This window comes from Olea europaea, unplaced genomic scaffold, assembly GCF_002742605.1.
Source record: "Olea europaea var. sylvestris unplaced genomic scaffold, O_europaea_v1 scaffold680, whole genome shotgun sequence".
In the NCBI taxonomy this organism is placed as follows: domain Eukaryota; kingdom Viridiplantae; phylum Streptophyta; class Magnoliopsida; order Lamiales; family Oleaceae; genus Olea; species Olea europaea.
The window spans coordinates 190,711-215,929 of record NW_019265184.1 but is presented as its reverse complement, the minus strand read 5'-3'; the positions used below and the strand labels follow the sequence as shown (position 1 = coordinate 215,929).

The following is a 25,219-nucleotide window of genomic DNA, read 5'->3' as shown; positions in this document are numbered from 1 at the left end:
TTTTGAAACATTAAAAATAAATGCTATCTCACTAAAACATTGCTAGGAAAATTTAGTGGGCTAAAATCGAAGCGAAGGAAAAAATGTACAACTACTCTTCTAACGTTGATTACTGAGAATGTTTGAGTCAATGCATTCCAATATGGTGAACCAATTTCTTGAATGTGGATGTTGACGGTGTTCTTGTGAATAAATTAGCCACATTGTCAATTGAATGGATCTGTCGAACATCAATGTCGCCATTCTTTTGAAACTCATGTGTATGAAAGAATTTTGAAAAAATATGTTTCGTTCTGTCACTTTTAATATAGTTTCCTTTAAGTTGTGCAATACAAAATGCATTGTTTTTATACAAAATTGTTAAACTTTCTTTTGTTAAAATATATTTCATACTATTTTGTTATAGTTTTCAAGCATATCATCTTCACATAACATTTTATCAACCTTTATGACTTCTTGTTTAGAAACTTCAAGTTTCTCTAATGAATTCAAATTTACTAGCATTGTGTCCTCTTAATGGTCAAACATTGTTTTGCTTCAAAGGATTCGTTTTTGTTTCTTCACTATTCATAATTGAAGCGATAAATCACGTGCAAAAGTATTATCGATAATTTTTCTTTTTCGATTCCATTTCTTTTCTAATAATAACGTAACTTATTGAGATATCTCTACTTTCAATATTTCAAATACTTGAATCTCTTTTGGGATTTTATAATTAATTATGTCTATATGTTCTCCAAGAATACACGCCTCTTAAATGGAATTTTCTTATTTGCTCCATTTCTCTTTCTAAAGAATTTGGCTTGGAATTAAATGTTGTCACGCTTCGGGCATATTATTGATATGTCAAATATAATGTTAACGAATTGTCCATTCAGGAGTTGCTTTAAGTTGAAGCATTTAAAGATAGTGTGTGAGATATTGTTAATCTCTTTGATTAACAAATGCATCTAAGGGAATTATTGTTCGAACTTCAGGTTCGAATTGTCTTTAGTAGGATCTAGAAAATATAATGATGTATATGTACATTGTTTACAACTTTGTAATTTCTACCTATAATGCTTAGAGAATTGTCCAATTAAATTGACAATCAATAAACCATATAATAAAATATCACCCATTAGGACTTATATTGTATAAGAGTTAAAACTATGCATTTTTGCTAAGTATTGTTTACTTTCCATTGTAGTGTATTGCTGTAGATCAATTGTACATATATTTCACTATCAAAATATTTAGATAAAAAAATTAAGCTCTCACTATAAGCCGAATATGGAGGGAAAAATTTTGATGTTGACATGATACGAATAGCATTCCCTAAAGAGAATTGGGAAGTACTTTGCTCTCAATAGTAATGGTATAAATTAATTTTGAGGCACAACAAATAATAATGTTAAACCATTTAATGCGATCTCAACTAATATTCATTAAAATGTTGAGATTTAGACTCACTAACATTAACAAGTCACACTATCTTGATTGTGTAATCTGAAAATATGCTCATGATTAAACTTGTAAATAGTAATTTTGCGAATTTCAGGTTGGGAATATTATGCAATCATCTAATAGATGTATCAAATCTATAAGATACAAATAATATCTAGACGGTCAACGTGAAAGAAGACTGAATCGCATAAATCACCCTAATTAATTTTCAGAAATATAGGAATTTAGTCCAACTTTAGCTAAAGAGAACAAGCTTTAAATAGAAATTATTGAATTAAAGTTAATATTTATTCAAAACAATATTTTGCATCATTGTTGATTTAGTGATGGTCAAACTAGTCATGTCAACGTATAAAATTTTTTGATTCAACGAATTTCGGGTTCGGGATAATTTTTGATTCGTCTCAATGTAATATTTATTGTAGCATATATCTTTAAAATTAAGCAAATTTCTTCTAAATTTGCTGAAATATAGTGCATCAATACTTAATTTTATATTATTTGATAAAACAATACGAGTTGTCTGGAGCATTTAACAATTCTGGCAATGTTAAGTTAAAAAAAAATATTTGTTTTGAATAACAGTATGTGTAGTTTTATTGTCAACTAAACATGTATTTTTGCAATTCAACTTGAATTTCGTAATGTTTGCTATTTGAGTAACTATATAATAAAATAAAAAAATACAATTAATTTTCAAAGAATATGATTAAAAATTATATAATCATATAATAATCAATCAACTAGTCAAACTAATCAATATCAACATGGCATGAGTTATATGTTCTAATTCAGATATAAGCACTAATTCAAAATGATATATTCTTCAATACGTGTGCTAATTCGAGAGCACATTGTATTTTACTATTAATTCTTCAAGATCTATATTCTTTTGAAATATTGAAAATTATAATTCATGCTCTTGAGGAGAAAATAATACTTTTTTTTTCTCAGAGCAACAATAAATTATTATTTATAAACATTAGCTCTTCAGAAGCCATGAATTATTTACAGAGTTATACTTTATATTTTACCATTACTTCATCAAGAGAAACATATAAATATTTTTCTGAAATGTTGAAAATTGTAATTTATGCTCCTCAAGTGCGAGTAACATTCTTCTTATATATTAATTATAGTATTGTGCTATTTCGGAAGTAACGATGCGATGAATTATAAATTTAAAGTTTATAAAAGTACATCTAAAAGTATTTAATTAGATTAAAAATATTAATTACTATACAGACAAGAATTGAATTTATACATAAAAAATAATTACCAAACAGATGGAACATGAGTTTATATATAAAATTTAATTAAAAAACACGAATTAAATGAGACATGAATTACCAAATTGATTTGTTGTCATATTTAAGGTTTAACAAATTCTGGCAGTGAAAAGAAATCACGTATACTAATAAAAGCACATATTGGATTCATTATTGTGGTCATATATTGGATTCGTGAAAAGAAATTATGCATACTAATAAAGCACATATTGGATTCGTTATTGTGGTCAAATATTGGATTCGTGAAAAGAAATCATGCATAAATAAAGAGACATAACTGATTATAAATAAATAAATATTGTATTCGTGAATTGATTGCCACAGAATTAATAGACAAAATATTATAATGCATAAGTGCTTTTATTTCGGTAAAAGTGATAAATAATTATAATTACAAAAATTATTACATTTTAACTAATTCACTTTGATTTTGAGATAATCGAGGGCCGATGAAGATGGGGGCTGGGCTTGACTTGGCTATAGCCCAACCTCGCCCTAGCCCATAAGAAAATTGGTCTATGAAAAATGTAGATCTTAGTCCAAATTCATGTTGAAATCAAAGGGAATAAAAATTTAGTCCAACTCAAAAATTAAATTAACCCAACTAGCTTCAGTTTCAACCCAATACCAATGTTCGATTATTCAAATTTAGTTTAAGGTTCTACAACAATTACATATTTATTTTATTTACATTCATGATACACAAATAACTCATTATCAAATTAGGTACTTTATTTCACACACACACACACACATTTATTTCAATCATGAAATGTATGTTATTATGTTAGAACTTTGTCATGAGTGTCTGAAAATATATTCTGATCCACTTTGTCATGAGCATCATGAGTTTAACTTCTTAAACTAAATCTCGTGAGCATAAAGCATTTTTTATTGTATGAGTTCACTGAAAAAAAATTAAACTTCAACCCACTCTGATAAATCATTCTGGCTCTGCCCCTAGAGAAAATCATAACGTGTTATAATAAAGCCAGAAAGTCAATAAATTTGTGTATATTATATTGATAACCACACCCCATATATATATAGAGAGAGAAAAATTAGGGAAGGACTGCATGAATGTAATAGTTATTTATTGATAAACATATAATTCAAAACAGTGGTGTATTTATAGAAAATATATTTTAATTGTGACATGATTATAATGTAGTGTAAAAGTAAATTTTGTGGTGGTAATATAATTAATTTTAATAAAAAAATAACGGATTTATTTATTTAAGATTTGGAGGAAAAAAATGATAAAAATGTTATTTTTGGAAGAACAATCTAATAGTTGCATAATTGAAAGAAGATAATATAAGATTTGTAATTCTGTTTCGTAATTTTATATTCGTAATTTAATATTATTCATAATTTAATAAAGATAATGATATTAATTGTTCATGAAGATGATCCAGTCTTACTCAATAAGATTTTACGATTATATTGTAAAATCAACTCATAATCAAACTCTTAAATTTTTTACACGCTTATTTAGATTCTTAAATTTATTAAATATCTGATTATTTAAGTGGTTATCTTATATTAGTGTGTATATAATGTATATGTTAAACCACAAATTTGAAGATGACTGATGCTAAAGGAAGGACATTTAGCCCTGGTTAATCTAAAAAAGTAAATTTAAATTTAAATCAAAGTTAAACAATTAATTTTAACAACACATTTCTTGGTATCCACAATTTTTAAACTATACATTTCCTCAATTATTATTATTATTATTATTATTATTATTATTATTATTATTATTTTTTTTTTTTTTATCAAAAGTTACTAAAAATTTAATTTTTATCTAAACCAAACAGGTACATAGACATAAGAGAACCACATGATGTGAAACCAAGAACCTAAGTTTGGAACATGTGAGAAAATTACAACATAAATTTTGTATAAGCATCTCCATAGAAAAATGATACACTATTAAAAAAATAATTGAATTTGAAGTTTGACGCAAAAGCCCAATCTAATTTTTATCTAAACCAAACAGGAACATAGACATAAAAGAACCAAAAATGTGAAATCAAGAACCTAAGTTTGGAACATGCAAGAAAATAATTGAATTTGGAGTTTGACGCAAAGACCAATCATAATTCGAAGTGGTGGATCAAAAGACCAATCATAATTTGAAGTGGTGGATCAAAAGTTACGCATGTTTGAAAGTTCAGAGAGCAAAAAATGTGATTCATACAATTGGGGACTAAACTGCACACGTTCGTATAAACTACAATTAATTTTGCGCCCAAAATATGTTCGAGGAGAAACAAAAATGGAAGGAAATACAATAAGAACTCCCAAATTAACAAGCAAGAGAAGAAAAAGTGGTAAGAGGATGGAGATGCAAATCAATTGACTGAAGCAAGCACCAGCATATGAAATGAATGTTCTGCATCAACTTAAAGAAACAACGAACATTCAAACTTCCTGCTAAAAATGCCAGATTTAACAGCATCAATGAATATAGAAACTTCAGCTTCTTATCTACTCAAAACAATTTTCTTCATAAAATCACAGTACAATGTAAAGAGGTGCAAAACTTGACTCGAATGACATATCGAATAAAGGGCCCAAACAGGAATGGACAACAGGGTGAGCCTTTACTTAGATAAAACTGCAAGGTAAAATGACTCTAACGTAGACTGAGCACCTGTGGCTTTGTTCACAGTAGACCCAAATTACTCTAGAACATCAGCAACACCTAAACTTTCTACTACACTACATTATTCTTGTTGTCTCTGTAAATCTATTCTACTGAGAGGGAAAATTGTCTGAGAATGTAATGACCAACATGTTTTCCTTAATTATCATGTAATATTACTCTGATCAATAATCGTCCTTTTTTTCATGTCATGGTTGAATTTTTGTTAGTTACAACATCTGAATATGATGGAAGAAAAAATCCTTTAGATGTTTACATATGCCATAATATTACTTGAAGAATTCGAGAATAAAATCAATTCAAAATGAATTTATAAATTATCTTTTAAACTTAATTTTACAGATGGAATTAGAATTGAATTCTGCCAAGCAGTAATGTTTTTGCAAAATTCATATACTAAACAAATTGATTGATGCATGAACTATGATCAATATGCAACTCATGCACATATAAGTCAATTTCCAGGCGACATGAAGCAAGTTTATTCCTCAACTTGCTATGTTCTTGAGTCTCTTTTAAGGTTATCATATTAGTCCTACGTGTTTCAAAATAGTCAAGCACTTTAAAAAGCTTAAATAATACAGAATCAATACTCCCCAAAAAAAGCAACTTATGGGATAGAAATTCATAGAATAGCATCGACAGGATCATAAAATAGAGCCAACCTTAATTTCAAAACGAGGCGAAAAAACATTAGAAATTCTTTGATGTTTTCCTTTTAGTATTACACACAATACCTGGATCTAGATGAGAATGGGAAAGAGTAAAAGAGGAGAGCTCTCTTATTACCATCTGAAATATCTCACAAGGCTGCTGAAGTTAATCTCTCCTGCAAGAAAAAAGAAATTATTTTAAAATCAAATTAAATAAGCGAAAAGGGAGTTCTTAGAGCAACGCTGCAACATAGTATACCAGCAAAAACTGCCGCTCTGTTTACCATTCAATGATTATGACTTTAAGCTCTTCATTTCCATTTTCTTCTTGTTCCTTCAGAATTTGCTTGGCAGATTCTCTGATAGCTTTCGCGCACCAGAGTACCTCAATCTTCTGTAACGTTAGAATATCACCTAAACTGGAAGGGATCATCTTCAACTTGTAGCAATTTTGCAGAACTAGTCGTTGAAGTCTTGGAAAATTATCACTTGAGGCATTCCATTCTGCAATTTGTACCCAACAAAGTTTCAAGAATTTAAGTTGTAGGAATTCAATTTTACTCGTGTCCCATTGTTTTCCCTCAAAGGTAACCTGTACTAATTTGAGAACCTCAAGGCACCGCAATTTCCCGATTACCTCCATTTGTTCTGGAGATATGTGTACATCAACTAGAGTCAATTGTTTGAGATTTAAGGGCAGACTCATCAAAGTGGAACATGAATCTCGCACATCATACTGACCAGGTAATAACTTCAATGATTCGAGCCGATTAAGGAAGTCGAAAGAATGATTGAGTGAATATCTAACCCTGGCTTTCAGTCTACGAAGATTGGGTAAACATCTCAAAATCTTCTCATCTGTTTCATCTGAAATTGAAAGTACAGAAATACTTTGTAGGTTACTATTTCTTAGGAAACTTTCATCCTCAGTTGCTTGCTGACGACAAGAGGCATTGAAGTATGCACCGCCACTGAAATGCATGTGTCTTAAGCTCACCATCTTAAGAAGGATCTCAGGTATTTCTACTCGATGTGTATTCTCCAAAACAAGAAATTCTAGTCTGTGAAAGCTCTCCATTGGTGGCAGATGTTCAATTCCTAACGGGACATGATGTTCCGAGCCTGTGACAAAATCCAAGAACTCCAAGAACCTAAGATCTTTGAAGCTGCGTGAGATTAATTTAGGCAACCCAAAAACACGTGGACGGAGTTCAAGCAGGTCAATATCTAGTGAGCGATATGGAAATGACTTGCAGTCAATACTCAGACAATGTTGTTGCTTGCACATCAATACTTGAGAAAAGAACCGTGGATCATCATTATAACTGTTAACAACATAATCACATCATTGGTACGATCATCAGATAATCACCATTATTAGCAGGCCAAAAAAAAAAAAAAAAAAAATGAAAGAGAAAAAAGAAGAGAAATAGTAAACTTACAATTTGACCATCTTCAAATATTTTTTTTCTTCAGCTATTCTCAAGCACATTTCATGCAATAGATCATGAATCTTACATGTTTTTACTCCTCCGTTAGATCTTCGTTTAACAACAAGTACCAAGCTCCTATCAATTAGTTCCATAAGATATTTTAGTGCAACATCCTCTAAGCAGTTTTGCTCTTCCGTTCTTATATATCCTTCAGCAACCCATGACCATATCAACTTTCGTACTGAGATTTCCTTGTCTTCCTCGAATGCTCCAAAGTAAAGAAAACATGGCTTCAAATGCATTGGTAAATGCTCAAAGCTAAGTTCCAATATCTGAATGCAGTTGTCTGGGTTTTTGGATATATATGAACTAAATTCTCTAGCAACTTTCAGCCACAAGTGTTCTTTCTTCTCCATATTCGCAAGAACTCCAGCTATCACGGCCACTGCAAGTGGTAGGCCGCTACAATTTGTTGCAATTTGCTTCCCAATGTGTATCAATTCTTGGGGACAATTTTTATCTTGGAAGACTTTCCGTTGTAGTAATTCCCAACATTCAACATCTGACAGAAAAGGAAGTACATTTATGACACTATAAGAAGAAGCTTTTGAAGCAACTTCTTTATTCCGAGTGGTGAATAAGATTCTGCTTCCAATTCCGTCATCTGGGAAATACCTTCTCAAATCATTCCACACATTGACATCCCATATATCATCTATCACAATAAGGTATCGCCTTCCCTTTAAATTTTTGTACACTTTTTCGGCCAAACTTTCTTCCTCCATATTCATAAATGTCTCTCTCTTACCTTGAGTTATTGAGCTCAAAAGTTCAATCAACACATTTTTCTTATTATATGTTTGGGAAACAACACACCAGGAACGCTTGTAAAAATGATAGACAATAGAGGGATCATTGTACAGTTTATTTGCCAAAGTGGTCTTACCAAGTCCAGGCATCCCAAATATGGAAATAATTTGCAGGTGGACTGTTCCTCTAACAAGTTGTTCTGCAATTTCAATTGCCACTTTCTTAAACCCAACAATAGTGTCTTCCAAAACGGGAGATTTTTTTGATTGCGATTCTACTTGTTCATCCGGATACTCTGCAACTTCTGGCGTTCCAGCTGCACCAACATTATTTTTTATTTCTTTGATAACCATCGTAAAAAGCTGAATCTTCTCAATGAGTTGAGGAAGCCGGAGGGCGAGATACCAAACATGAGGAAATGAGTTTATAACATATTCAACTTCATATGCCATTTCTCCAGCTCGAATCACAAGTTCTTCATATTCTTCTTCCTGCTGCACCGCTACGTCCTTGATAGAAGATCCCAATAACATTAGCTCCTCATGAAGCATTACAATCTGATTGTTCACACCAACAATCTTGTCAGACTTGTTATTTATTAGGTCCATGAGATCATCAAGAACGGAATCAACAATGAAGGGTGAAACCACAGAAGTCTTTGGAGCCATATCACTCGGCATCTTCGAGACTGTGTTGCAGTGCTTCTTGATCTTTGTTTTCAAGATATCAAACTTCCTTAACAAATATGAAAGTGCAAGATTCAATGTTTTAGTCTCGGTGTAAATGAAGAAATGTATGAAACTTCGTAACAGAGATTTGATATCTTCAGTGTCTTGCAATGGTATATCCCTTCCTATACACAGCCCTTCATAGCGCCGAATAATCCTTTGTTCCATACCCCAGGGGGGGCAATTTACAACAAGCCAATAAAGAATTCTCATAGGATGTAGAAGGTCATACCATAAGTGATTCGGGACACACAAGTAACGTTTTACCTTCCTGATCACAGCTTCGATGTCATTTATTGTACTATTGGTAGGTTCCACTCTACTATTTGCGGTGAATACAATAATCGTGAAAAACAAGGAATAAAAGAAACTTCCTACCTCATTGGCCACAGCTTCGATATCGATCACTATATTCTCGGTCGGGTGCAAATGCATTGCTTTATCACCAAGAAAAGTAATAAGAAATTCAAGCTCCGTCCGGAGAATTTCGATTGAACCCTTTACACAATCAATTAAATCTTCCTCAAAACGTAGGATGGCTTCTACCATTAGGAGAAAAAAGTTGATTAGGACTGCAGCAGCTTCATTAGGGTCGAGAGTAGGAGTAACACTCGACAGGATAGTCTGGTTTGGGACATTGAAGAAAACCTTAAGCTGTTGCCCACAAAGCATTACTTTTTGGTAAAGGTCCCCGAAATTATCAATATCCATGAAGTCTCTTCTATCTCTTTGTATATATTCTTCAAGACCGTGTGAAATATCAAATACAAACATTTCATGATGGGGCGACAATCTTGATATATACTCGACCACAATATTGATGAGCCCACTGAACCGTTCATCGATAAGTTCACTTGCGTAATAGGACTCAGGAGAGAAAAGCCAACGGGTCCACGGTTCATCTTCGTCCGATGACATGGGGATAGATAGATAAGTTAACGAAAGCGGAAATGGAGGTTATAGCTCTGGAAATCAAATACCAGAAAAGTAGAGAGAGAGAGAGAGTCAGTGAATTAATATGGGACGCAGTTCATATCATTAATATATTGAAAATGGCTGAGTGCACAGCATCAGATGCCGTACATTCTTTTTGACAGCCGGGTTTCACAATTATTTTAATCGCTTATCCGTGATATGAGAACTGTCAAAGATAGCGTAAAAAATGTTGTATACCTAATATGCTTGAATTTCAAATTCAATTATATTTTCGACGGTGTATCTGTGTAGATCTTTGTTCAAAATTTATGCTCTAATTTCCTGACAAGCTCCACACTTAGATTCTTCATTTCACAATATAATGACATACTAAAAAACTCTTAGTCAATTCAAAACAAACAGAAATCTATGAATTTTGTCCGGACGTGTGATTGTTAGCAGCGTTCTTCCATCTTCAAAATTCATTCAGTTTGATAGTTAAGATAGTATAAAAAGACAAATCTACACTCCACTCTAATTAAATAAAAAGAAAAAATGGACCAAAAAAGTGTAAAAACGAGCAGCACAATTTAACTGAGAAACTTTGAGGACTAAAATGGTACAAAGGCGATAAGTATATGCAACAATGCTTCATAGATCATGTACATCATCCGAGTTGACAACGCGTGATTGATAAAAAGTAAGTTTTTTCTTTTTTTTTTTTTTTAACTGTCAAATCGGATATCGACACTTGGTGAAGTGTACACAAAATTGTACACTAAGATGTACATGATGCATTGTTGTTTGAAATTTAACACAAAACATGAATTGCAATTCAAAATTGTGAATTAAAATGGTAGACCGTTGAAAATTATACGTGCATGAATTTCAAAAATCAAAACTGCCATTCATACGTTTAGGAACCGAACTGCATATCTGGGAAAAATGCGGACTGCAGCCCGGCAAGCTTTCTTGCAACCATGGCTGGGACTTGGAAGTTTCACTGCTCTTTGGTCCGTATAGATTAGGTTGTACGCCTGCAAACAATGTTGCATAAATTTGAAAGGAACCATATTCATAAAATCCTTTCATAAAATCATAAATTCCATGTTGAGATCAAAGAGACAACAAAAAGTGCGGAAACATACCTTGATCCATGAATCTTACTGCTTTAATTGGGTTTTGATCTTCCAATTGATACGTGATTTTCCTTCCTTTTGGTTTTCTTGAAAAGTCTTTGTTGATGGGGATGCAGAGATATCATCAAAAGAAAATCACGTTCAAATTGGGGACCATAACCACTTTTAAAATAACTGCTATTGGCAGTTATTAACTTTAAATTATTTCAAATCGGCCCCTCATCAATTCAAAATAACACCTTCTGGTCTCTACACTTTAATCCCATAAAATTTAATACCCATTAGTCCAAAATTAAATCCAATGGATCACTTTATCGACTATATTTACTTTAAAATAGCACCACACATTCTAATAAATGTACATGTGTGGCCCCAAAGCTGGAATTTTTTCCAACAATCTCCCACTGGGCCAAATATGTTACATTATAAATGTACACAGACTTATGAGCTCAAAATTGTGCTATAGTTATTAAAGGTATTTCCAAACAATCTCGTCCATTAGTTACATCGATGTAGGATCAAAGTGATTTTCGTCACATTTAGCGTGACTAAATCCATCAATGGTCACGTACACCCATACAACCAAATGACATAGATCAATTATGGGAGTGTAGCATGGAAATTACATGTTATGTGATCCGAACATATCTATTTCCAACTGGTCCAACCTTATTTCTTAAGTGAGATCAGTACTGAACATAATAACAGAGTGGAATGAACTGAATACTTTATTTCTGTACAGAAAATATCCAAATACATAAATGTGTTCAAAGAACTAAACATATATAAAGCAATAAGAATACAAACTCCCACTAAAACATGATATCCTCAAAAAATACAACACCCATATGAGCGGTGTGCTCATGAAAGACCTTGGGTGGTAATCCCTTAGTAAGCGGATCCGCAATCATGGAGTTTGTTCCAATGTGCTCTATAGAAATCTGTCCACTCTGTACTCTTTCCTTCACAACCAGGAATTTAATGTCAATATGTTTTGATTTAGATGAGCTCCTGTTGTTGTTAGAATATAGAACTGCTGAGTTGTTGTCACAATACAACTTTAGTGGTCTTTCTATGCCATTCAGAATGCGCAGCCCAGTGATAAAATTTCGCAGCCATATTCCATGATTAGATGCCTCATAGCATGCTACAAACTCTGCTGCCATGGTAGAAGAAGCTATGAGTGTCTGTTTGGTACTCTTCCAGGAAATAGCTCCTCCAGCTAGCAGAAAAATATAACTTGATGTGGATCTTCTACTATCTTGGCATCCAGCAAAATCAGAATCGGAGTACCCTATGGTCTCTAACTGATCTGATCTGCTATATGTGAGCATATAATCCTTTGTTCTCTTTAGATACCTCATAACCCTTTTAGCTGCCTTCCAATGATCCATCCCAGGGTTGCTTAAATATCTGCCTAGCATTCCAACAATAAATGCTATGTCTGGGCGTGTACATACTTGAGCATACATTAGACTCCCAACTCCCAATAGCTGATGCATAGGGAATCTTCTGCATTTCCTTAGCTTCAAGGTCATTTTGTGGGCACTGTTTGAGACTAAATTTGTCTCCCTTAGCGACAGGGGTGTCACCTGGTTTACAGTCTTGCATGCCAAACCTCCTAAGTACTTTATCGATATAACTCTTTTGTGACAATCAAAGAATACCTCGAGAACGATCCCGATGTATCTGAATCCCTAATACAAAAGAGGCGTCACCAAGATTTTTCATCTCAAAATTCTTTGATAAAAATCTCTTGGTTTCGTGCAACATGCCTATATCGTTAGTGGCAAGCAGTATGTCATCAACATACAAAACCAGGAAAATATGCTTACTCCCACTAAACTTGTGATACACACAATCATCAACGACATTTACCTCAAAACCAAATGAGATAATGACCTGATGAAATTTGTGATACCATTGACGGGAAGCTTGCTTGAGCCCATAGATGGATTTCTTTAATTTGCAAACCATTTTCTTCGAGTCTCCTAACACAAAGTTTTCTGGTTGCACCATATAAATTGTCTCATCAATGTCGCCATTGAGAAACGCCGTCTTGACATCCATCTGATGTAACTCAAGGTCAAAGTGCGTAACAAGTGCCATAATTGTCCTTAAAGAGTCTTTCGTTGAAACTGGAGAGAAAGTCTCTTTGAAGTCAATACCTTCCTTTTGGGTAAAGCCTTTAGCCACAAGACGAGCCTTATATCTTTCCACATTACCATTTGAATCCCTCTTGGTTTTAAAAATCCATTTACAACCAATGGGCTTCACTCCTTCAGGTAATGGGACAAGATCCCAAACTTTATTGTCTTGCATAGACTTATACTCCTCATTCATGGCATCAATCCATTTTTGAGAGTTAGAACCCTGCATGGCCTGATGGAAATTGATTGGATCATCTCCCACCATTCCATTATTTTCCTCATGTTCTTGGAGAAATACTATGAAATCATCTGAAATAGTACTTTTCCTCTCTCTCGTGGATCTCCTTAATGGTATTGGCTCTTGAGGTTGTTGAGTTTGTATTTCTGGAATAATTACCTCATTTTGGATGGGAGGTACTTCAACATTGTCTGGTTGAGGTTCTCGATATGTTTCTTGATCAACAACAGGTATAGAAACCTGTACATTGTCAAAAGCAATAGTAGGAATCGAAACCGATCCTTCCTCAACTTCTTCCTCAAAGACAATGTCTCTAACCTTATTTCTCTCCCCAAACTCAACATCCTCAAAAAATGTTGCGGTTCCCGTTTCAAAAATTGACTTAAGTGTGGGATCATAAAATTTATAGCCCCTGGATCGCTCAGAATAACTAATAAAATAGCTGCTAATTGTTTTGGAGTCCAATTTCTTTTCATGTGGCCTATAAGGCCTAGCCTCAGCTGGACATCCCCAAATGTGAAAATGCTTTAGACTAGGCTTTCTGCCTGTCCAAAGTTCATAAGGTGTTTTAGCAGCAACCTTAGTTGGTACTCTGTTCAAAATATAAGCTGCAGTCTTTAATGCTTCTCCCCAGAGTGATTTTGGTAAGGTGGAATGACTAATCATACTTCTTACCATGTCCTTAAGAGTTCTGTTTCGTATTTCAGTTACACCATTCATGCTAGGCGATCCTGGCATGGTGTATTGTGGGATGATTCCACATTCCTCTAGGTATTTAGCAAATGGTCCTGGACATTGTTTACCTGACATTGTTCACCTAAACCGTCATATCTGTCGTAGTACTCACCACCACGATCAGACCTAACGCTTTTTATCCTTTTGTTGAGTTGATTCTCAACCTCAGCTTTAAAAGTTTTGAACATGTCCAGTGACTCAGATTTTTCATGTATGAGATATAGGTACCCATAACGTGAGTAATCGTCTATGAATGATATAAAATATTGTTGGCCATTCCAAGAAGCTGTAGGGAATGGTCCACAAATATCTGTGTGTATCAATTCTAAGACATCTGAAGTTCTTTTAGCACCTAATCTCCTTGTTTTGGTCTGTTTTCCCTTGATACACTCAATACAGACATCAAAATCGGTGAAATCAAGGGAATCCAAAATACCATCTGACACAAGTCGTTCAACTCTAGCTTTTGAGATATGACCTAAGCGCTTGTGCCATAATGTTGCAGAATTTTCTTTATTTAATTTACGTTTAGTACCACGTGAATCCACATGCAATGTCTCATTATATGATGCAATAATATCAAGCAAATACAGGTTATCATATGCAGATAATGAACCAATACCAATAATATTGGAATTTAAAGAAAGACTAAACTGATTGCTTCCAAATGAACAACAATAACCTAATTTGTCCAACGAAGAAACAGAAATTAAATTCCGTCTAAAAGACGGTACAACGAAAGTGTCTTTCAAATCCAAATAACAACCAGTTCTTAATAACAACCTAAAAGTCCCTATTACATCAACTTCCACCGATCTGCCATTACCCTCATAGATGTATCTTTCATCATCACTTGGCTTTCGATAGTTCAGGCAGCCCTGCATAGAAACACTTATATGAGTAGTAGCACCAGAATCTATCCACCAAGTGTTTCTAGGTACTGAAGCTAAATTATCCTCGGAACAGACCAAAGTAAGAAGTGTACCTTTCTTTGTACGCCATGCGTGATATTTGGCACAGCCTTCTTCATATGTCCAGACTGATGGCAAAAGAAACAAGTATCTTTGTGCTGGACCCTTAGGAGCAGCTTCATATTCCTTCTTCTTTTTCTTGCCCTTATCCTTAGAAGTGCTTGCCAAGTGAGCACTTTCAGTTCTTTCTTGCTTTAACCTTTCTGCCTCTTGCACACAATATGAAATGAGCTCATTTAAAGACCATTTCTCCTTCTGACAGTTATAACTGACCTTAAATTGACTGAACTATGCAGGAAGCGAGATCAATACCAAATGAACGAGCAAGTCATCAGATAGCTCGAGCTTTAGACCTTTAAGTTTTGAAGCAATATGAGACATCTCCATGATGTACTCCCTTAAGTTTCCCTTACCCTTGTACTTCATTGAAATCAAGCTTTGCAAAAGCGTGCTTGTTTCAGCCTTATCGTTTTTCACAAAACGCTTCTCAATTTCGACAAGGAACTCCTTGGCATTAGTTATCCCTTCGGATACTGCACCTCTAAAGGCTTCCGGAATGCCGCGCTTAATGATCATTAGACTCATGCGATTTGAGCGAGCCCACCTCTCAAAGTTCCTCTTTTCATCAGGAGAACTTTCTTCCGTAAGAGGAGTGGGTTCCTCAACCCGAAGTGCAAGGTCAAGATCCATGCAGCCAAGAACAATCAATATGTTCTCTTTCCAATCCTTGAAGTTTGTTCCATTAAGTATGGGAATTGAATTGACATTAGCAGATATTGTAGTAGCAGATGAACTAGCTGTAGAGAGAACAGAAAGAAACAATTAATTATGCTCATATCCATATTTAATAAACAATAAATTCAAATAATGGTAAGCCCCATCTCAAGATACCTAGTGCAACATTAATATAAAGTCTTTGGACAGTAATACTAATTGCAAGTGGTATTCTCGGTGTAGTGATCGAACATTGACAATAACTCCTGTCAAATAATAAACCTATCTTTGGATTGATTTATTATTTACATGGAAACCTTATAATTGTCACACATTCACCACCACAAGTATGTATGTAATTCGGCCAAGTATTAACCTTCCTTTGGGCCGACTAATACCCGCATGAAGAAACATACACACATCTAAACATCCAAATAAGCCAATCTACACAAAAGAGGTCACTTTGGCGACATATTGTTTCAATTAGTTTATTTAAAATGCTAGATAACCTTAATTTATTATGAATAAATTACCAAAATATTTGAATTTTATTGTTCCACATAATTAAATCTTAATTATTCCTCTTAAGGGAGTCTTTAGTACCAAAATTATAGAGAGAGAATCACTAATTTTGCATTATTAGATGCCTTTAGAAAGTTTAGGGACCTAGGGTTAATAATTCAAAACTTTAGGGATCAAAATTTGAAAAATTTTAAAACTTTAAGGGCTGATTTTAATTAATTATGAACTTTGGGGACTTTAATTGCAAAATTCAAAAGTTTAATGGCCCAGATTAAATAATTTTCCAAAATTTAGGGGCTGAATTATTAAACCCATAACCTTAAGGTCCAACTTGGATGGATAACAAAGCTGAGGGACTGAATTTAAAAATTTTAATTTTAAAACCCTAATTGAAAATTCAAACAAAGGCCCGAGATTTCAAAAAATTGCCCCCCAGGCCCCCGCCCCCAAAAAACCACCCGGCTGTAAGGCATCTCTCTCTCTCTCTCTCTCTTATACGGCGCCGGTCAGAAGCCATTGCGCCGGCAGCAGTGCCCCGGCTGTTGCCTGCACGCTGCTGCAAAATGCAGCAGCCAGCGCCAGCGACGACACCGCCGCCGGCCAGATCCAGTAAAAAAAAAATTTTTTTTTTTTTTAAACCAAAACCAAAAAAATAGAATTTCAAAACTTTAGATTCTAAAATCTTTTACTGGATCTAGATCTATAACCATAAATAATATCCTAAACAATTCTCAAATTCAACAATAATGAATCCAAATAGTTAAATTTGAAAATCTTAAAAAAAAATTGCAGAAATTTAAATTTCACATAACATCATGGAAGATCCATAACAATAACCAAAAAAAAAATACTAAATTATTTCAATTTCTCAAAGATTTCAACAATGGATGGTTCTGATACCACTTGTTGCATAAATTTGAAAGGAACCATATTCATAAAATCCTTTCATAAAATCATAAATTCCATGTTGAAATCAAAGAGACAACAAAAAGTGCGGAAACATACCTTGATCCATGAATCTTACTGCTTTAATTGGGTTTTGATCTTCCAATTGATACGTGATTTTCCTTCCTTTTGGTTTTCTTGAAAAGTCTCTGTTAATGGGGATGCAGAGATATCATCAAAAGAAAATCACGTTCAAATTGGGGACCATAACCACTTTTAAAATAACTGCTATTGGCAGTTATTAACTTTAAGTTATTTCAAATCGGCCCCTCATCAATTCAAAATAACACCTTCTGGTCTCTACACTTTAATCCCATAAAATTTAATACTCATTAGTCCAAAATTAAATCCAATGGATCACTTTATCGACTATATTTACTTTAAAATAGCACCACACATTCTAATAAATGTACATGTGTGGCCACAAAGTTGGAATTTTTTCCAACAAACAAGACTTTCATAGGCGGTTACCCTCTTTTTTTTTTCTTTGTGGAGGAAGCTAGGTAAGAAAAAGAACGAAATAGTTCAAATCCCACAAAGTCACTAGGCCAAGAAAGAGAAATTTGTGGTGAAATTTCAATCTAAGAACTCCATTTTAACTTGATTTTTAATGTTCGAAGATTGATGAACTGACAGCACAACTTTAGACGATAAGACTGTCAGGAAAATGATTTTTTTTTTTTTTTAAAACCCTAATCCATTTTGTCTGCCTATATAAAATAGTTTCAAAAAAAAAAAATGAAAGAACTTGCTCTTCAATGTTGGTTCCGCAGTTGGCTTTTATGTTGATCGGGACTCCAGTTTTTTATTCGAGATTCGAGGACACTTTGGGTAATATTTTTTCGTGACTTTGAAGACAATTTACCATGCTAGATATCCAGGTTCAATGATAGATTTTCATTTAAGAAAACATTTGACAATTTATCATTGGAAGTTAGAAAAAGAAAAAAAAGGGAAAAAAAAAAGACAAAAACACTCAATCACAATCTGCCAAATTGGCCTATTTTTACGGCCTATTTCCAATTCCTGTCCAACCAGTTTTATTCTAATGACAATTTAGGGACTATATAAGGAACAAACCCAAGTGAGTCATATAGAGGAGGATTCCATACTATTACTACGCAATATTAGAGAGAGAGAGAGAGAGTTCCTTACCATATTGTGCCCCTATTTGCAAATTTAAAACTCAAAAAACATATTGTTTGAGCCTATTTTTACATCAAAATATATTTTTTAATAGTGATTTGACACTATTTCAACTACATATTTTCAATAAAATAATATTATACGTCAATTCAAAACTTTTCTTTATTTTTTAACTGCACATATTCCATCATAACACTATTTCAAAATACATTTTTTTGAGAAAAATGGGTCTCAAACAACCCCATAGTTTTGAATAATATTTTTTTTTTTTGGAGAATATATGATTAAAATGTAATGAAAAGTTTTGAATTTACGTGTAAAAAATTTTATTAAGTGAATATATGGTTGAAAATAAGTATAAGAAATTAATTAAAGTAAAGATAATCCAACATGGGCTACATAATATTCTTGAGAGTAAAATTATAGGGAATTCAACGTAGTTTGGATATTTTTGACAACCCTCCTTTTTTATTTATTTATTTATTTTTTATTCCTCTTAATTATTCGAGGTTATGCATTCATTTTTTATCTTATATTTTTATAACCAAAACACGATAGGCTAAACACTTTGTAGTTAAGGTTGACATGAAACTCTGTTAACACTTTAATTAATTAATTGATCATTTATTTTAAATTCCTTGCGATTGTTTTATTACTTTATTTAATGTTAATGCTTGATGACATTTTAAATTTGTTTGTAATTTATATAGCTTTCTAGAGGTTTTTTATAAATTGGCATATGATGGTAGAAAAAAATTAGATCTTATAGGAGATAGAAATTCTTCTGTATTTAGCGCAATCTTTTGTGATATCTATTATGCCTCTTTTGACAAGACTCTTGCTCACCAACTAGCAAGCCAAATAGGTCCGCACTCCACATTATCCTCTTACGTGGTCAAAGTGAGCCATAGATAAAGAAATCGAGGTGATACAACACCTCAGACGAGGTGACATATAGAGGCCGACCTCTATAGCCTAGACGAGACGTTATGCATGTTGCATGGAAGAAGTTTGAGGCAATCAGAATCCTCATTTAATTAAAATCACCTCTCGCTTCACGTCTTCCTTTAAGAGATGTTTCGTACAAAATTTGCCTACTATTGATTGACGTGACATGTTTGCAGTAGATGCCAATGTCAAATTGACGGTCTATAAATCAGAGTTCAGACTTAGGCACTAGAATGGGTACTTTCTAGAAAGATGAAATGTTAACCAGCCTATGATTGATGTATTGACACCTAGGAAATGAACCTCAACCATCGGGATGAGGTCACGTGTCCTTCCATCAAACGGTCAGATCACACCTAGCTCTTCAAGTATAAAAGCTCACACGTCATTTATAAGTAATACAATTTTATACACTCAACTTAAACTTGCTCATGTTATTCTCTCTATAACTCTCTCGGATTCGACCCCTCACCATTTAGTGGCTCACGTGTTTAGCACATCTCACACTCAAACCTATACATTGAATGACTTGATCGTCCAAGTGCACGCAGTTACCTCTTTCCCATAATCGGAAAAGACCACGTGCAACTTAAGATTTGCCCATGACACCCCTGGAAAAAAGAGGTCAACAATATTCTAAATTTGTATTTTGTTTTTATTTATTTGTATATTTCATGGAGACATGGTTTGATCATAAATAAAAAATTAGATTATTTTATCTTGAGAGAGAAAGTTAACGCACAAAATATATCGAGAAGAACAAGCTTTTGTTGGTTTTAAATTTTAATGTATTTCGAGAAGAATAAGCTGATTCTAAAGTCATTGAATACACACGTTAAAAAGAAGAATTTATTGAATAAAAATTATCTTATTTTTCAGTATTAGTGTACATAAATAAATAATTAACAATTAGATAGAAGATTTAAGTGCGAGCACATATGATTTCAGCAACTGTAGGCCTGCAGTGTATTTTTCCCCTAATTTATTACATTTGTCACGTTATAAGAAATACTCATTTGAAACCATCTAGAATTAATCAATAATGCTACTCCTACACACTTCGGTTACAAAGTAAGGTAACAAAGTGACGTGGACGGCCAAGATTAAAACGCTACGGACGAATGTGATTGAATCATCAAAATAATTGTGGAACATTAGGCGCCAAACTGAAATAATGTTTTGTTCCGGGTCGTCAATCTCAATTAAAACAGGGGAGAGAGAACTGAGAGAGAAGACCGGGAACGGGGTAGTATCTGTGACCACCATTTCCTTCGGCAATTCGAGATTGCAGTAGTATCTCTGGCAGTAGTACGAGCTTTATGTCCGGCAGTACGAGCTTTATCTCTGACAGTGTGAGATTGTATCTATGAAAGAAGGTTCTCATTCTTTTCTCTTACCCTCCCCGAGCTTTATTACTGGAACTTTTCTATTCACTCATTCTTTTCTCTTACCCTCCCCGAGTTTTATCACTGGACATTTTCTATTCACACTTTCTGCTTCATTTTCGACATAAAACAATTCTAATCCATTGTGTTGGAATCGCAGGCAGAGAGAACTCAGAGAAAAGAGAATGAAAAGAATCATGGTGTCCTGGTAAAAAATTTGAATGGGTATGTATCAATTTTTTGCTTCTTATATTTCTCACTTTACGTTTCTGTCAAAGTTTGGCTCCTTGAGTAATTTGTTGGCCTTTTTTGTTCAATTTTTGGCTTATAGTTTGTCATTACAGTTTGTTGATCTATAGTTTGGGGAAAGCTCGTTTTTCTTGTGGTTTAAGCCTTCTTAGTTGGCTAGCTTTCTTGGTATGTAGAGGTCATTCTAGATTTCTAACAATGTGATTGCATTTTTCAGAAAGAGAACCGAAACAGAAATAGATCGTGCAGCTCCGAACCGAATCACTTATGTTGAGCTAGAATATGTTCAATCTAGTTTAATTACTTTCAGCTCTGTATTGATTGAAAATTGGTTGTTTATGTTGAGCTAGAATATGTTTAATCTAGTTTAATTGACATGTAATTCTCTTACCATTATTCTAGCTACAAAAGTAATTTTGCAATTGTTGTTTCTGTTGAGCTAAAATTGTCATGTGTAAATAACTGAGTTAAGAATCTTCATGTATGATGAAGTCCGTGGAAGATTGGTGGAACATATATGCACTTAACAGAGCTATGTCTTGATTCATATATAGCATTTTGAATGCATAAATAATGGATGTGTTCCTGTTTCGCAGGCGAAGAGAATATGGAAGAAATTTTGTGCACAGAATCTGAAAATGATTATGTCGAGGACAATGTGAATGTTGTGGAATGTGACATGGAAGGAAGACATAGTTTGACTACGCCTGAGGTTGGCATGAAGTTCAATGATGAAAAAGAAGTATATGATTTTTATGCGAGATATGCTTATGTCGTGGGTTTTCCAATTAGAAAGAGGACTTCATCGAGGGATGATGCTAGGGTTTTGAAATTTGTCACGTTCACATGCAGTCGTGAAGGACGAAAAAGCAATAATTCAAGCACTTCTCTGAAATCGTAGCCAACAATTTAAATGGGCTATAAAGCTAGAATATCTGCATCTTTAGATATCCATGGTTATTGGAAACTTAACACTGTCCATCTAGAACACAACCATGAGGCAAGTCCTACTAAGTCGAGGTTATATCGGTGCAACCGAGTGTTGAGTGCCCACGTAAAACGGAAGCTTGAAGTGAATGACATAGCAGGAATACCATTACATAAAAGTTTTAACTCTGCAGTCATTGAAGCAAGTGGTTACGAGAATATGACGTATGTCGAAAAGGATTGCCGTAACTACATTGAACAAGTGGAACGACTCAGACTTGGTGAGGGTGATGCAGCTGCAATACATTATTACTTTTCTGAAATGCAAGCAAAATGCTTGGGATTTTTCTTCAGTATTGACTTGAATGATGATTCACGGTTGAAGAATGTCTTCTAGGCAGACAATCGGTGTAGGCAATCATATAAAGAGTTCAGGGCTGTTGTCACGTTCGATACAACTTATCTTATAAATAAGTATGACATGCCCTTCGCCCCGTTTGTTGGCGTTAATCATCATAGGCAATTGACATTGTTGGGTTGCGATTTGGTATCGAATGAGGACACTAATACCTTTGTTTGGTTGTTCAAAACATGGCTTAAGTGCATGGGTGATAAAGCTCCACATGGAATAATTACAGATCAAGATAGAGCCATGCAGAATGCAATTGAAATAGTTTTCCCAAATACAAAACATAGGTGTGCTTGTGGCATATTTTGAAGAAGTTGCCAGAAAAATTTGGATACCACGTGGATAAAGCTTCGATATTTTCGAGTGTACATGTATTGGTTTATGATTCACAGTCTATCAAAGAATTTGAGGAAGGTTGGAGAGATATGATCAAAATGTATGAGTTGCATGATAATGTTTGGTTGTCCAGATTGTACGAGAACAGAATTCGATGGGTGCCTTGTTTCCTGAGAACAACCTTTTGGGCTGGCATGTCAACGACACAAAGAAGTGAAAGTATGAATACCTTCTTCAATGGTTATGTACATGCAAAAACATCATTGAAACAGTTCGTCGAGCAGTACGAACGAGCATTACAGAATAAGGTTGAAAAGGAGTTTATTGCTAATTTTAAGTCATTCTCTCAAGTCTTACCGGGTGCAACAACATACGAAATTGAGAAGCAATATCAGTTATGCTATACCATTTCGAAGTTTAGAGAGGTTCAATCCGAGTTTACGGGAAAAATGTATTGCGATCTAATATTTGCAGTAGAGGGACATATGGGGACGAAGTATGAAGTACGTGAAGACATAGTCTGTGGCGAGCGGCAAAAGAAAACAATATTTTTGGTGTGGTTTAATAGAGAGAAATGTGAAGTAAATTGCAGTTATCACCTGTTCGAGTTTCGGGAAATATTGTGTAGGCATGCAATTGTAGTTTTGATACGTAATGACTTTACTGTCATGCTGGATCGGTACATTTTGCGGAGGTGGAGGAAAGATGTTAGCAGGGCACACACGAGGGTTGTCGTTCACTATGATGGTTTGGTTACCACTCCAGCACAAATGAGGTATGACGATATGCGTTATTCGTTTGCAGCGGTGGCAAACCTTGCAGCAGACAATGAAGGGAAGTATAGAGTGATCATGGATTGGATACAACTTCAAAAGAAAGAACTTAGTTCAACAAAGTTCGATAGTAATTCAAGCACTTCATAGTGTATTCTATCTAAAAAAATAGGAAGCGGTATTGTAAGGGATCCGAAAACATCGAAGAGGAAGGGAGCACCTAGGACTAAACGTAGAAAAGGCCCGTTGGAGGCGAGATCGAATAAATCAAAGGTACATTCTAATGTCACTCTTGTATTCAGTTCCTGTTGTGTAGTAATTATCGGTGGTTATGGTGCACATGTAGGCATGGTCAAACTAAACAAAAGGAAAGAGTCTGATATCGAAGCATATTAATATCCCCAATTTGACGGTATATTGTTCGTTTTTAATTTATGTGGTTTTTTATTGTTTATGCTATGGGCTTCTTGATTGATTGCTTGATACTTTGTTACAGACTGAAACATCTGTCAGAGGCAGGCTGGAATACCAATTTAGGAAGCATCTGGTTCGACCCAGTTCATAGTCCAACCTTCAACCCGTTGCCTTTTCCTATGCATGTCCCAAGCCAGTTTTCAGAAAACTGATAACTCGAAAGTAATGACAGTGACTTTCATAAAGTATCCACTTTTGTAATTACACTGACTTTTGTAAAGATCGACCACAATGTTATTATAGTGACTTTTGCAAATTTTCCACTTTTGTAATTGTTCCTTGTCATGTTTAAACTGTTGAATGTGACTCAATTGGAAGGGATCTTTCAATTTTGCGTAATGAAAGTTTTGATTTTAATTTGTGCATTAACTTATGTTTCAAGTGTCAAATGGTTTTGCTTTTATGATGAGTTAGCCTTCCAATTTACAGCGATTAATAAAGGCCGTTATGGCACGTTCAAAACTCATGTGAAATAGTATACATGTGGATGCACGTTAAATGGCTTCAAATATGCAGATTAATAACTACTGGAATAACAACAGAAATCTGAAATGTTCCATTACACCACAGACAGATTTCTATCAGAATAATGCTTCCAAGACTACATCACCAAAAAAAATACATATTACACAAAAGACTACATCACCAAAAAAAAGACATTACATGACTTAACCAACTACACTATGTCTTGTCCTTTCCCTTATTGTCTCGTTCGGTAGGTGGTTTTCCATGGCGAATGGTAAAGTTCACGTTCACAAAAATCAAAAGTTCCTCATCGTCATTAAGTCGCACTTGAGATTCTAATGTTTGAGACAAATCATCAATTTCTTTTTGTGCCGCTAGTTTAGCCAACGTAACACTAGCGTTACTAGATTCGCCGATTGCTTCTCCTGGTTCGCACCAATCCCAAAAACCACACTTCTGACTGTAACATTTGAAGAATTTGCCTTTGTTACGAGTTTCTTTTTCCACCACAAAAAACTTCTGAAATCCTCTTGCACAATCTGGGCATCGGCGTTTTATCGGACAATCGCCAAAGAAGTGCCAACACCCCTACAGCCATGGCAAATTCCTGAGTTCTTTCCCTGCATTCTATCGTGACAGTGAATATGAAATTATCAATAATTTAATCATAAACTATAATAAATTCTACTGAGATGTCTATAAAGCATTAACATGATACATAAACACACACAATGATTATTAAAGT

At 34.2% G+C, this 25,219-nt stretch overlaps 3 protein-coding genes across 3 annotated transcripts; 1 reads left to right on the top strand and 2 right to left on the bottom strand.

Annotated features, from left to right (window-relative positions):
- Positions 1–5,999: 5,999 nt before the first annotated feature.
- Positions 6,000–10,005, bottom strand: LOC111390422 (putative late blight resistance protein homolog R1B-14). Its single transcript, XM_023015460.1, has 3 exons — positions 7,505–10,005; positions 6,322–7,387; positions 6,000–6,238 (listed from the first exon to the last, which is right to left on the bottom strand). The coding sequence occupies exons 1-2, from the start codon at positions 9,949–9,951 to the stop codon at positions 6,343–6,345; spliced, it is 3,492 nt and encodes a 1,163-aa protein (XP_022871228.1). The 5' UTR covers positions 9,952–10,005; the 3' UTR covers positions 6,000–6,238; positions 6,322–6,342.
- A 4,237-nt stretch (positions 10,006–14,242) lies between these two features.
- LOC111390390 lies at positions 14,243–20,722 on the bottom strand. Its single transcript, XM_023015427.1, has 6 exons — positions 20,512–20,722; positions 20,012–20,067; positions 19,556–19,657; positions 16,847–16,973; positions 15,494–15,978; positions 14,243–15,436 (listed from the first exon to the last, which is right to left on the bottom strand). Exons 1-6 carry the CDS (start codon positions 20,720–20,722, stop codon positions 14,243–14,245), a joined length of 2,175 nt encoding a protein of 724 aa, XP_022871195.1.
- Positions 20,723–22,498: 1,776 nt separating this feature from the next.
- LOC111390389 (protein FAR1-RELATED SEQUENCE 9-like) lies at positions 22,499–24,100 on the top strand. Its single transcript, XM_023015426.1, has 4 exons — positions 22,499–22,713; positions 22,896–23,665; positions 23,708–23,808; positions 24,032–24,100. The coding sequence occupies exons 1-4, from the start codon at positions 22,499–22,501 to the stop codon at positions 24,098–24,100; spliced, it is 1,155 nt and encodes a 384-aa protein (XP_022871194.1).
- Positions 24,101–25,219: the final 1,119 nt, after the last annotated feature.